This window comes from Zonotrichia albicollis, chromosome 18, assembly GCF_047830755.1.
Source record: "Zonotrichia albicollis isolate bZonAlb1 chromosome 18, bZonAlb1.hap1, whole genome shotgun sequence".
In the NCBI taxonomy this organism is placed as follows: domain Eukaryota; kingdom Metazoa; phylum Chordata; class Aves; order Passeriformes; family Passerellidae; genus Zonotrichia; species Zonotrichia albicollis.
In genome coordinates, this window is record NC_133836.1 from 12,224,771 (window position 1) to 12,238,956 (window position 14,186).

The 14,186-nt window shown below is 54.0% G+C and overlaps 1 protein-coding gene across 4 annotated transcripts in view; it reads right to left on the reverse strand.

The window, feature by feature from the left end:
• Positions 1-121: 121 nt before the first annotated feature.
• FBXO21 (F-box protein 21) overlaps positions 122-14,186 on the reverse strand; it is a 29,906-nt gene continuing 15,841 nt past the window's right edge. The window contains exons 10-14 of one of the 4 annotated variants that reach the window (XR_012583093.1): positions 11,423-11,613; positions 10,381-10,538; positions 1,095-5,752; positions 1,012-1,046; positions 122-979 (exon numbers count right to left, since the gene is read on the reverse strand). Coding sequence is in view for 1 of the 4 variants with exons in the window: in XM_074554361.1 (XP_074410462.1) it covers positions 5,574-5,752; positions 10,381-10,538; positions 11,423-11,613 (528 nt within the window). In the remaining 3 variants the exon portion in view is untranslated. Of the gene's footprint in view, positions 5,753-10,380; positions 10,539-11,422; positions 11,614-14,186 lie in introns of all 4 variants that reach the window. The other 3 variants (XR_012583092.1, XR_012583091.1, XM_074554361.1) reach the window with 3 other exon arrangements.

The window sequence follows — 14,186 nt, forward strand, 5'->3', positions numbered from 1 at the left end:
TGGCCCTGGCAGGGACGTGTCACCCTGCCCCGGGCACAGGGAACAGCACCTGGGGACAGCCACCAGAGCCTCTGGGCAGGCAGAGGCTGGGGAGCAGCTCAAAGAGCACAGCACACCGGCAGTAGGTAGCAAGTCAGTGTTGTTTATTTTGTTGAAAGCCAAATATAAAGAGGAAAGGAATGAAATCATTTCCAGCCTCCAGCTGTCCAGGAAAATACCTGTTTATAAATAAAAATGGGAGAAAGGGGAGATGTCCCCATCCTGCAACCTCAGCTGCCAGTGTCAGGGGCCCTGGGGCTCAGGGCTCCCATCCTCCCTTCCTGGGCCAGCACTTTTCCATCCAATGTGGAATTTTGCCCAGCCCAGGCACTTCCAGGCAGGAGGAGGGAAATAAACGCAGCACTCTGTCCCTGCCAAGAGTCCCCATGTCCCCCGTGGGGGAAGAGCCAGGCAGGGCCCTCAGAGCTGGGATATCCCTGGAGATGCCCAGAAGGGGCCAGGACAGCACCTGGAGCCAGCTGGGGTGCAGGTGGAGCTGGCCTGGAAGGGACCAGAGATCCCAAGGACCCTTCTCTAGGGTCCTTTTCTCCTCATCCTCCTGCCCCCACAGCTCTCCCTGGCCCAGGCAGGGTTGGCTGGGCTGGGCACTCCCGAGGCTTGGTTTTCCTGCAAAGATTGGAGACAAACTGCCATGGTTTGTCAGAGGCCTCAGTGCCTGCCCTCGGCTGTGCCAGGCTGCTCTCAGTGTCCCTGCGTGCCAGGATGGCTCCAAAGGGATTGAAGAGCTTCCCCAGAGGATCCAGGAGCTGTCCCTTGGCTGCTGGAGGGCACCAGCAGCTCTTCAGCCTGGTCTGGAGCAGCAGCACAGCCAGAGCTCGGCCTCCAAGGGTGGAGAAACCTCCCGGGGATGCTGCTGCCCCCAGGAGAGTGCCTGGGAATGGCACTGCCCGGGAATGCCATTATCGTGGAATGCCACTGCCTGGGAATGGCACTGCCCCGGGAGGGCATTGCCTGGGAATGGCACTGCCCCCTGGGAATGCCATTACCTGGGAATTCCACTGTCCTGGATTGGCACTGCTCAGGAATGCCATTACCTGGGATTGGCACTGCCTGGGCACAGCCCTGAGTGCCAGCACCCAGTGGCAAAGCCTGGACCCAGCCCTGGCTTTCCCTCACCACCCAGACAAGGAGCACTCCTGGCTTCTGCCCCTTCCCAGCCTCCTCTTGCCCCACTCTGGATTTTTCCCTTCACCCCCTGGATTGTCTCATGCCAGCACTGGGGCTGCTCTGTCCCCAGCACGGGTGGCTGTGACAGGGAAGGGAAGGGAAGGGAAGGGAAGGGAAGGGAAGGGAAGGGAAGGGAAGGGAAGGGAAGGGAAGGGAAGGGAAGGGAAGGGAAGGGAAGGGAAGGGAAGGGAAGGGAAGGGAAGGGAAGGGAAGGGAAGGGAAGGGAAGGGAAGGGAAGGGAAGGGAAGGGAAGGGAAGGGAAGGGAATTCAGCCCCTGCTCCCAAGGACAGGAGAGACCTGGCCTGGCTTTGCACCCTGTGGGAGAGAGGAGAGGCAATTCCACCTTCTCCAGAAAGCCACACAGGAGAGCTCCACACAGACAGGACAGACAGATCCCCATGGACAGCATCAGCACCACCTTTAACAAGGACACCACAGACCCAGACATCACCACAGACACAAGGAGCTGTTGGGATCCACTGTTGTCCCCTTGGGGAAAAGGTGACAGTGCCTGAAGGAGGGGAGGGGCACAGGCAAACCCCAAATGCCATCCCAGCACCCCACAGAGGTGCTCCCACAGTGCTGGGCCCTGGATGTGCAGCCTGTGGGAACCAAGGCTGTTCCAGCATGGACACACAGCTATCCTGGAGATTTCCAGCTCTCCCTGGTCACCCTGGATGTATCCTGGAGATTTCCAGCTCTCCCTGGTCACCCTGGATGTATCCTGGAGGTTTCCAGCTCTCCCTGGTCACCCTGGATGTATCCTGGAGGGTTTCCAGCTCTCCCTGGTCACTCTGGATGTATCCTGAGGGTTTCCAGCTCTCCCTGGTCACCCTGGATGTATCCTGGAGATTTCCAGCTCTCCCTGCTCACCCTGGATGTATCCTGGAGGTTTCCAGCTTTCCTGGTCACCCTGGATGTATCCTGGAGGTTTCCAGCTCTCCCTGCTCACCCTGGATGTATCCTGAGGGTTTCCAGCTCTCCCTGGTCACCCTGGATGTATCCTGAGGGTTTCCAGCTCTCCCTGGTCACCCTGGATGTATCCTGAGGGTTTCCAGCTTTCCTGGTCACCCTGGATGTATCCTGGAGGTTTCCAGCTTTCCTGCTCACCCTGGATGTATCCTGGAGGTTTCCTGCTCTCCCTGCTCACCCTGGATGTATCCTGAGGGTTTCCAGCTCTCCCTGGTCACCCTGGATGTATCCTGAAGATTTCCAGCTCTCCCTGCTCACCCTGGATGTATCCTGAGGGTTTCCAGCTTTCCTGCTCACCCTGGATTTATCCTGGAGATTTCCAGCTCTCCCTGCTCACCCTGGATGTATCCTGAGGGTTTCCAGCTTTCCTGGTCACCCTGGATGTATCCTGGAGGTTTCCAGCTCTCCCTGGTCACCCTGGATGTATCCTGGAGGTTTCCAGCTCTCCCTGCTCTCCCTGGATGTATCCTGAGGGTTTCCAGCTCTCCCTGGTCACCCTGGATGTATCCTGGAGATTTCCAGCTCTCCCTGGTCACCCTGGATGTATCCTGAGGGTTTCCAGCTCTCCCTGGTCACCCTGGATGTATCCTGAGGGTTTCCAGCTCTCCCTGCTCACCCTGGATGTATCCTGGAGATTTCCAGCTCTCCCTGGTCACTCTGGATGTATCCTGGAGGTTTCCAGCTCTCCCTGCTCACCCTGGATGTATCCTGAGGGTTTCCAGCCCTCCCTGATCACTCTGGATGTATCCTGGAGATTTCCAGCTCTCCCTGCCCACCCTGGATTTATCCTGGAGGTTTCCAGCTCTCCTGCCCCCCTGGATGCTGGGCTGGGGCCTCCCACAGCAGCAGGAGCTCACAGAGGAGTTTCTCCTCCCCAGGACCAGATTCCACCCAGGGCAAGCAGCACTGGAGGCAGTGGGTACACCTGTACCAAATGGGAGACCAAGGGAACTCAGCACTGCCTTTGGGTTTGTGTCAAATCCCCAAATTTGACTTGGCTGTGTGGAAAACACATTGAATCAATCTTTCCAAATTTTCAGCCCAATCTTTCCAAATCTGGCACCTCCCAGGCCATGTTGGTGCTCTGGCTGACCCAACAGCCACAGCCCAGGTGTGGATGTGGGCAGCACCCAGAGCAGGCAGAGCTGCCTGAGGTCACAGCTCCTCCAAAAACTCCTGCCAGAGGATGAGGATTTAGTTCCAGGGTTTGTCCCTGAGTACCCAACCCTTCTGCAGCCCAGTCTGCGGTGAGCAACAGCTCCCACACTTCCTCCTGGGCCAGGGTATGAGCACAGAGTGACCCAAAAGAGGGACAGCAAGGGCCCTGCTGGCAGCTCTGGGACGCTGAAGCAGCCAGCAGCTCCCAGGTGGGCTGGCAGGCACTGGCCAGCTCCCAGGGAAACTGGCTCCTGTGAGCTCTGTCATTCCCTGGGAGCACTGCAGAGAGGCCCAGGTGGCAACAGAGGGAGCACAAACCCCCAGGATACTGCTGGGAATGGGAATGGGGAGCCCATGCCCTGCTCAGCCCCTTCTCAGCCACCCTGGGATTCACCAGCCCCACTCCCAATCCTGCATCCCTGACAGGAATATTTTGGGATCTGCTTTCACAGTGGGTTGGAGGTTTGGGGTCTACTCCAACCCTCAAGAACAAGAGATGAATTTCAGGTTTTCTGCCTGAGGATTCCCTACCCTGCTTCACCAGGGGGACTCTTCCCCCCTCCAGGTTCCTGGGACAGTGAAGGTGTCCCCGCCCATGGAACAAGAGGAGCTTTAAGGTCCTTTCCAGCCCAAACCATTATGGATTGTGACTCTTTGAAGACAGAGTTCTGCTTGCAGCAGAGCCCCCTCAGCATTCCTCACTCTCTCCCCACAGGCTGCTCCTCCTGGAGCCCCAGGTCCCTGCAGACCACCACCACCAAAGTGCTGGGCTCTCAGCATTTATTTCCACAGCAAACCAGTGCTCAGGGTTGCAGGAGGTGACATGCAGGGCAGGCATTGCTGGAGAGGAGGGCTGTGATTCCACATGGAGATACCTGTAGTGCATAAGAGACTAAAGAGCATCCACCTACCTCTACAGGGCCCTAATTGTCAGCTCAGAGAGAAGAATTACTGTGTTGCAAGTGGACAGTGACAGGAGACACGAGCTGCAGCTACTCTACACACATTGCTTCAGAAACCACAAAGATATGCACAAACACTGTGTCACTCTGCACCCCACAGCCCCTGAGCCCAGAGGAAAACCTCTTCTGCAGTGGTTCTGTCTGGGCCTTTCAGTCAAGGTTGAAAGTCATGTGCCTCGAGCTGCTAAAGCTCTTCCCTTGTAGGCAGCCAAGCCTGCGCCCCCCTAGAATCAGTTTTCTTTTGGCAAGAAGGTAGAAGGCCTCAAGCTGCAGCAATTAACATCTTGCTTCCATAATGCTTTGGCTGACTCCAGGGATGGCCAGGTTCCAGTCATCATTCCATGTATTGCATAAATACCTATTGGAAAAAAAAAAATTGGAGCTGGCAGCGAGCGGCAGCTCCGCGTCCATCCAAGTCACTCAAGGTCCCACCAGAGGCTCCAGCTCCTGTGGGAACACTCATGGCTGTGCCACAGATCCCACCTTGGACACACAGGATGGACAGAGCGAAGAACAAGGTCAGGACACGGGCTGGGTGTGTTCAGCAGGCATGGAAAAGGGCCAGGAGCTCCTCCTCTGCTGTTGGAGTCTCTGCTGTCGGCGAGGTGGCCACCTGGCCCCGGGGTCAGCACTGCTCACCAGCCTCACTGCTGCTGGTTTTGTGGCTGGAGCTCCTTCCCAGGCCCATGAGGGTATTGCCAGGCCCAGGAGGATATTCAGGATTGGAACAGTGGCTCTAGGAACAATCAGACTACAGAGGTGAAGCAATACCTGACCCAGAAATTCAGACCGGAGAAGACAACAGCGAAACGTGAGAGACTTTAAAAACTATTGCCTGCATGGGATACACACTCAAACCAAACCAGACAGACACAGCCAAACAAAAATACTGCCAGGACAAGCCACTTCCTTCTCTGGAAGAGGGGATTCCTCCATATTCCACGCCAGGATCTCGCTGTGCTGACCTAAGGCCACCACAGAAGGAGCAGAATGTGCAGATCCTTCCCAAGGACAACGCTCCTGGCACAGCTGTCCCTGCAAGATCCTCCTGCTGGGCCTCAAGTCCCAAAGTGTCCCTGTGCCCCTGGGCCAGGCAGACAACGGGAAGATGCTGTAGCACCAGTTTCCAAGTTCAGTGCAGTTTTCAATGCATTAAGCCAAAGGATTGTCACCAAACTTGCTTCCCACGCAAGTTCTGCGGAGAGGGTAAAGCTACACTCCAGCTGCTTCTGTCCCCAGGCTGCCTTTGGCACTCACTCCTTGCCTGAGCTGTAAATCTTCTGCACCGTGGCTCGGGTGAGCTCCAGATCCTCGGGGTAGCGGATCTCCAGCTCGGTGTTGGCCAGGTAGTGCAGGCCGGTGAACTCGGAGAAGTAGCGGCCGATGTCGGGGTGAGGGATCTCCCGAGGCTCAGAGTTGTACTCCAGGTTCTCTGCCAGGGAAGGAAGCAGCAGTTACCAGCACAGAACAGCAGGGTAGAACCCTGGGCATCTCTCAGGCTTTGTTTGTGTTTCTAGAAACACCAAATCTGGTGCCTGAAAGGACAAAATTAACGCTAATGCAGGCAAATGGGCAGAGCAGGTCAGTGTGAGTGCTCACAGAGCCTCACTCCTGATGGCCCCACTGCCCAGGGACATGGCAACTGGTCTGTGCCTGGATTGCCTGGCATTGGGCTGGAGGAGCAGGGTGCTGCCCCACTCTGCTGGTCACAGGATTCAGCTGGAAGTGTGGGGAGAAGCTGCTTCAGTGAGCTCTGCTCCTCTAATCCCTCACAGCCCTGGGGGATCTGTTTGAGGAGAGATTCCCCTCAAATGCTCCAAGGTGAGCCCACCTTCCTCCCTCAGCCTGTGCTTCCACCATGCCAAAGCCCAGCTCGTGCCTCCAGCAAAACAAACTTCCCTAAATCCAAAGTTCCCCAGTGAAAAACCCTAAGAAGGACACATTTAATATCTCCCACAGCAGCTCCTTTCCTCCAGATAACCTGATTAGGCACAAGAGTTAAAAAACACTGAACCCCAAAGGTGACCCCTGAACATGAACCCCAAAGGTTAACCCTGAACACTGAACCCCAAAGGTTAACCCTGAACACTGAACCCCCAAGGTGACCCCTGAACATGAACCCCAAAGGTTAACCCTGAACACTGAACCCCCAAGGTGACCCCTGAACATGAACCCCAAAGGTTAACCCTGAACATGAACCCCAAAGGTGACCCCTGAACCCCAAAGGTTAACCCTGAACATGAACCCCAAAGGTGACCCCAGCCCAGGGCTGCTCTGCAGTGCCAGTGCAGAGCAGGGACTGGGAGTAAATCCCCCAGGCTGCAGCCCTGCAGCACTCCCCAAATGATGTCATTTTTTTTCCAGCACAGTGCCAGATAAAACAGGTAGTATTAGCTAGGGAAAAAAAAGCTGCATCAGGATCAAAGACTGACTTTGGGCAGGGCAGAACGAGCTGGGGTGCAGGGAACGTCATTCAGGAATAATCTGTCTCTGAAATCCAGTTCATTAGTGGGAACAGAGAATTCCTATTAATCCACGCAGGCTCTTTGAAGCTGCTGCATGCCAGGGTGTGCAGCCAGCAGCACCAGAGCTTTCCATGCCTCAGCAGCTTGGTGCAGTCCTAGAGACTTGCAAAGGACCTTTCTGGATACTGCACCACTGCGAAAAAACAATTTGCACTGCTGAGTGCTCTGCAGCAGCATGGCTGAGCTGGGAGCTGAGCTGGGAGCTGCAGGGATGGAGCTGCTGCAGGGATGGAGCTGCTGCAGGGATGGAGCTGCTGCAGGGATGGAGCTGCTGCAGGGATGGAGCTGCAGGGATGGAGCTGCTGCAGGGATGAGGCTGCAGGGATGGAGCTGCAGGGATGGAGCTGCAGGGATGGGGAGCTGCAGGGATGGGGAGCTGCAGGGATGGAGCTGCTGCAGGGATGAGGCTGCAGGGATGGAGCTGCAGGGATGGAGCTGCAGGGATGGAGCTGCTGCAGGGATGGGGCTGCAGGGATGGAGCTGCTGCAGGGATGGGGCTGCAGGGATGGAGCTGCAGGGATGAGGCTGTTGCAGGGATGGAGCTGCAGGGATGGAGCTGCAGGGATGGAGCTGCTGCAGGGATGGAGCTGCAGGGATGGAGGTGCTGCAGGGATGGAGGTGCTGCAGGGATGGAGCTGCTGCAGGGATGGAGCTGCAGGGATGGAGGTGCTGCAGGGATGGGGAGCTGCAGGGATGGAGCTGCAGGGATGGAGGTGCTGCAGGGATGGAGCTGCTGCAGGGATGGGGAGCTGCAGGGATGGAGCTGCAGGGATGGAGCTGCAGGGATGGAGCTGCAGGGATGGAGCTGCAGGGATGGAGCTGCAGGGATGGAGCTGCAGGGAAGGAGCTGCAGGGATGGGGCTGCAGGGATGGAGCTGCTAGGATGGAGCTGCTGCAGGGATGGAGCTGCAGGGATGAGGCTGCAGGGATGGAGCTGCAGGGATGGAGCTGCTGCAGGGATGGAGCTGCTGCAGGGATGGAGCTGCAGGGATGGAGCTGCAGGGATGGAGCTGCTGCAGGGATGGAGCTGCTGCAGGGATGGAGCTGCTGCAGGGATGGAGCTGCTGCAGGGATGGAGCTGCTGCAGGGATGGAGCTGCAGGGATGGAGCTGCAGGGATGGAGCTGCAGGGATGGAGCTGCAGGGATGGGGCTGCAGGGATGGGGCTGTTGCAGGGAAGGAGCTGCAGGGAAGGGGATCTGCAGGGATGGAGCTGCAGGGATGGAGCTGCAGGGATGGGGCTGCAGGGATGGGGCTGTTGCAGGGAAGGAGCTGCAGGGAAGGGGATCTGCAGGGATGGAGCTGCAGGGATGGAGCTGCAGGGAAGGGGATCTGCAGGGATGGAGCTGCAGGGATGGAGCTGCTGCAGGGATGGAGCTGCTGCAGGGATGGAGCTGCTGCAGGGATGGAGCTGCTGCAGGGATGGAGCTGCTGCAGGGATGGAGCTGCAGGGATGGAGCTGCAGGGATGGAGCTGCAGGGATGGGGAGCTGCAGGGATGGGGAGCTGCAGGGATGGGGAGCTGCAGGGATGGAGCTGCAGGGATGGGGAGCTGCAGGGATGGGGCTGCAGGGATGGAGCTGCAGGGATGGAGCTGCAGGGATGGGGAGCTGCAGGGATGGAGCTGCAGGGATGGAGCTGCTGCAGGGATGGAGCTGTGCTCAGGAACTGCAGGGATGGAGCTGCAGGGATGGAGCTGCTGCAGGGATGGAGCTGCAGGGAAGGGGATCTGCAGGGATGGAGCTGCAGGGATGGAGCTGCTGCAGGGATGGAGCTGCTGCACGAATGGAGCTGCAGGGATGAGGCTGCAGGAATGGAGACCTCCATGAACAGAGCTGCAGGGATGAGGCTGCAGGGATAGAACAGCAGCTGGCAGGGGAACAGGCTGACACAGGCGAGTTCAGCACAAGGTGGGAGCCTCCCAAAGGTGCTGACAAGCAGTTCCTAGCCACAGATCTCCCTCTTGTGCTGTCACAAAGCAAACAAAACATAGACAAGAGTGGACAGGTACCAAACTCCCTGAACAACACAGCAGTTCTGGAATTAACTGCACTCAACCCACAGATTTACAGGAAGGCCTCAAACTGAGGTACATTTATCTATAATAAGCTTGGGGTTATTTCTGAGCTGGTTAAATTAAACTCCACATGAGGATTTGTTTAGGATTCTTTCAGCAAAATCTCTCCCTCCCTCCCTCCCCAGAGTCAGGTCAGGAGGATATGAAATAATCCTTCCCAAATGATCTGAGGATGTTTTAGAAGGGATATCAATAGCAGCAAGAACAAACCCTTCACTTCTCCCCAGCAGTATCAGAACTCTTGCAGGGCGCAGAGATGCAGTGATAGCAGAGTCTCCTACACAGAGATAACAGTGTCAGCCTACCCTGCAAGAACTGTGGGACCAGACAGGGTTCTGTTTGTTTAAACATCATTAGACACAAGATAAGTGATGACTCAGCCCCAGCAGCACTGGGGACAATTACCTGATTAGGTAATTACCAAGATGCACATTTTAATATCAACTCATGGCACATGAGTTTAAGACTCTCTGAGGCCAAGCCCTGCCTGATCTGAGCCATCAGAATTTGCCACTTCATCTTTTTGGACTGCTGAATATAAAAAAGCCAATCTCAGGACAGTGGGAAACACCTGCACTTTAGATCTACAGAGAGAGGAGTGTCCCTGCCTGTAAAACCACCTCTTGTCACACCTCTTGTCACACTCAGGGGACAGAACATGAGGGAGCACCCAGGGAAAGGGCATTTTGGTCAGCATTGTCCCTCCAGCAGCTTCCACATCTTCCCTTAGCCAAACACAGCTTTGCAGCTGCCCTGCCTGGGTGATTATCCCCCCTCCCTGTCACAGGGGGAACGCAAACATGAGGCAAATGAACATTTTTCCAATGTACAGAGTCACACATGTGCTTCTCTTTTGTAATTTTCTTCAGAAGCTCAGTTCAACAGTTCTTCCTGTGTCCCAACCACACACTCTGACCACCAGACAAGAGCTTCCTCTTATGGTTTGTTGCATAAAGCACATGTGACATTGGGATTTCTGCATCTCCCTGCACTTGTGAAGAGACATTCCTTTTTGTTCTGGTTAAAGGTGGCACTCACAGCCAGGTTTCCTGTGTCCCTTGGGATCCTGGCATGTGACAGTGGCCAGAACCATGTCCTGGCCACAACCCCTCACTAAATCCCATTTCCAGGTCCTGTCCCAGGCACAGCTGTCAGGAGCTGCTGAGTGACCCTCAGCCTCCAGCAGAGGCTGAATTATTTCTCCCAAAGCAGTAATCAAGGCTCACACCATCAGAGTGTCCAAAACCCTCCTGGGCCAACAGGAGATCACACCAGAGTGAGTTTTCACGGCCAGCCCAGCAGTGCTGATTTCATGGAGAGCAAACAGAGCAGGCCATGACTCAGAATCATTTCCTTCCTACCTCCACCTTTACAAGCCTCATTAACCACACTTAATTAATCACTGAAGCATCCCTTTGTCCTGATGTGGGCAGAGAGTGCCCACAGGAGCTGCTGCTCACCTTGGGCAGCATATCTGCAGGAGCCATCCTCCACCAGGACGTTGTAGAAGGGCTGGTGGGGGCCGTGGGGGAGGCTGTGCACGTTCATGTTCCGGATCCACTCGTGGCCCATCATGCAGGCAGGGTCCCAGCCATAAATCACACAGTTGTAGCCATACCTGAGTCAAGAAATTGCACACAAAGGCTGAGGGAACTCCAGAGCCAGGTCTTTTTCCTCAAGATTAACAGAGCACAAACAGGATAGGATCCTCCTGAGAGCTGGCACAAGGAGGAGAGGAGCAAGAGCGAGAAAAAAACAATCCAGAAAGACTTTGTGTTTGTATTCTGAGGTGGAGGGAAGTGGCTTTGAATGACTGGATAAACAGACAGGAATAAACAGCTGAAGACAAAGGAAAACCAAATGTGAGCAAGAAAAGAGAATGGCAAAGAGCCTGGAAGTCAGCAGCCAGAAGAGGAAGGAAGAAATAAGGAAGGATCAACCACCCTGCTGGGCTGTGCAACTACTTCTGTGCTCATCACACAGACGTGGCAACCCCAACACTGAGAACAAAGCCATCACTATTTACAGAATATTCCTGGGTGAATTGTGAGGTGTTGTAACTATCATTGCTGATACCCCTCAAATATGCTCTGGATGTCTTGAGGAGTCAGAGGAGTGGCCAAAGCAACACAGTGCAGGCAGAACAGGGAATGAGAGCAGGGAAACATCCACAAACTGTCCTGGGAATATCAGAATCGATTCTGAAGTTGACTCTGTGGCACAGTCCCTCATTAAGTGATTGCTGCTGTTTCCTGGAGAGCTCTGTGCTGTGGGATGTTACCTGTGTGACAGAGGATGACTCAGACAAGTCAGGCTCTCTGCAGTGCAAACATTTGCTCTCCCCAGGCACTCCCAGAGCCTCCCCCATTTTCCTGCACGGGACAGACGCACGTGCCTGGCATTTCCCACTCCTCCTTGGCACTAACCACATCTCAGTGCTGTCAGCTCAAACCCTTCTGCTCTGCTGCTACAAAGCAGATCTGGGGAGTGCTCCCAGCTCACCTCTTGTGTTTCATGATGAGCCCAATGGAGAAGCAAACCTCCTTGTGCTTCTCATCCGAGCGGTGCTTGACCTCGGGGCCCAGCTCCTCCTTGCGCCGCTCGATGTGCTCCAGGGTGTGCTGCACCAGGTACCCCACAGCTCCGTGCTGGGATGGGTCCAGGGCCTGGATGTGCTGCAGGATGTCCAGGACCTTCCAAACCACAGCAAAAACAGGGTCAGGACATCTCCCTGCAGCAGCACAACTTATAAACTGTGTTAGGTTAGAAGATGTAACTGTGTATTCTATTGCCATCTGTCAGAGGTGGGGTAGTTCTCTGCTGTCCATGGGCAGTTTTCTTTATCTCCCCCACAACAATTCTCCCTCCAGGAGATCTCTTCTGATCATGAACCATTAATTATTAATTATCTTCTGTCCATGGCCCTGAGTGTCCCTGCAGGGCTGATCCAATCCCAGCATCCCATGGGGAGATGCTCCGCCCAGGGGAGGAGCCAAGCATTCCTACCTGGATCCAATCTGAGCCTGGCACAGCACAGCAGCCTTTGCCCCCTGCATTGCCAGAGGAGCAGCTTTCTGCTGCCCTGCATGGCCAGAGGGAGCCCAGGCCCATCTGCAGCAGCCCTGGAGCTGCAGAGGAAAACTCCCCCCTTGTGCAGGATCCCTGCTGCAGCAGAGCCACAGCTGGCACTGCAGGAGGGCTGAGCCCCCATGGATGGGGCTGGGACACCCCCTGGCACACAGGGAGTCAGCCCCTATTCTGACTCTGTCACTGTTGTTTTTTTTGTTTGTACTATTGCATTTGTATTTTTAATTTTCCTAGTAAAGAACCTATTCCCATACCTTTGCTTGAGAGCCCCTTAATTTCAAAATTATAACAGTTTGGAGGGAGGGGGTTTGCATTTTCCATTTCAGGGGAGGCTCCTGCCTTCCTCAGCAGACAGCTCTCTTTTCAGACCCAGACATGAACACACACAGATGCATTGCTGGATGTGAGTGCCCTGAGATCTGCCACAACCTCTTCCACACTGTTCTCTGCCACAGCTTCATGCTCAGCCTGCACACAGCCTGTTCTTACTCCTTTTCTTTTTGTAAAGCTCCCAGCTTCAGGAAAGGCACTGGAGAGCTCAGCAGCTCCTTAAAACTCAGCCCCACGAGTTCATCACATCCTCTTTAGTGCCCACAGAGCACCTCTCAAAGTTTCTGGTCATGAGTTCCCAATGTGCTAAAAAAGCTGCTGGGAAGTGATTCCAGGTGACTTCTGGTGCTCTTGAGAACTAATATTTTAACTTAAAAGAGCTTCTCAGCATGTCTGTGAGGAGCAAAAATAGGGCAGCACAGGAGGAAGTGGAAATAACCTCCATGATGCTTCCCCATGGAACAAGACAGAAAAGCTGCTTGTCTCAGGATGACTAAAAAACACAAAGCAAGGTCTGCACATCCACAATTCCAGCCTCCCAACACCCTCTGGCACAACATCAGAGCACCTGCTGCTGAGTTTGTGAGATGCAGGCAAAGCAAATTTAAATTTTTTGGTAAAAGCAAGGAAAAAAAACCCCAATCTGTTATGTAAACATGATGAGAAAAGACAGGTATCTGTCTCAACATCAAATACCTCAAGTCCCAAAATCTGTCACACTTTGGCACATGGCAAAAGGATTGTCTCCTTGATCATAGGTTTGGTCATTAAGTTCAGAGCAGCAGCAGAAGAGGAATGGAAATCTCAGGCTGTTCAGCATGAACAGCAGCCAAAAATCGAGGAAAATCAATTTAAATAAAGGACAAGTGAGTAATTCATGAGAAGAAACACAGCTCAGGCTTCTTGGCCACTTTAATTCTATTAAGAGTTAAGAAGGATGTGAAAATCCTGAAAAATCCTATAGGAAGAAGTAACCACAGCTGCCAGAGATTTTTGGGAGTTTTATTTACTGTTATTTACAAATATTTAGGACAACATTCTGTGTAGTTCTGCAGGACTTTTTAGATTTCCAAGCCATCCATAAATCTGGCAGCTCCTGTCAAAGCTGGTACATTGTGTCCTGTCAGACACAACATTCTCTCTGCTTAGCTGCAATCCTGCCTGACAGCCTGGAACGACTGGATACAGTCCTGAAAAATCCAAATTTGCTCATTTCCATTGCAGCTGGTGCAGAGAGCTCAGGAAAACTCAGTAAAACTCAGCCCTGGCGTTGGGTTCTGTGTTCTGGGGGGCTGCAAATCCAAATCTGGTGCTCTTCAAACTGCCCTGAGTGCCAGCAAGGGGCAGGAAGATCTTTCAATATTCCATATTTATATGCAGCTCACTGAGTCCCTCTCATACACAATTTTTTGGTGCTGGTCCTAAAATTTGCTGCCTTAAGAAAGGAAGGGCAAGCTTAGCAGAGTTTGCTCTTCAAAGGGAAAAAGGGAGCTTCTCCAGCATCCTATTCCAGTTGATTTGGTGGGAAGAGCTTTGTTTCTGCTCAGCTGTCCAGCCAATATTCCTGTCCCCTTCCCAAACCTCACAGATGGAATTGGTACAGTCTCCACTGAACCAGCACAGGGAATTGTGAGTAGGAAAAACCTCTGTGCTGCAGTGACACACTAAAAAAATCCGATTTTTTGGAGTTACAGGCTCTTCCCTGATTCAGTGAAAGCCTTGGATGATCCAGACAACCTGTAAATCTCAGCACCTTCTTTTCCACATTCCCAAGATAACAGGAATTGTTACCCTGAAGGAAAAGCAATTTCAATTGTTACCCTGAAGGAAAAGGAATTCCAAGGACAGG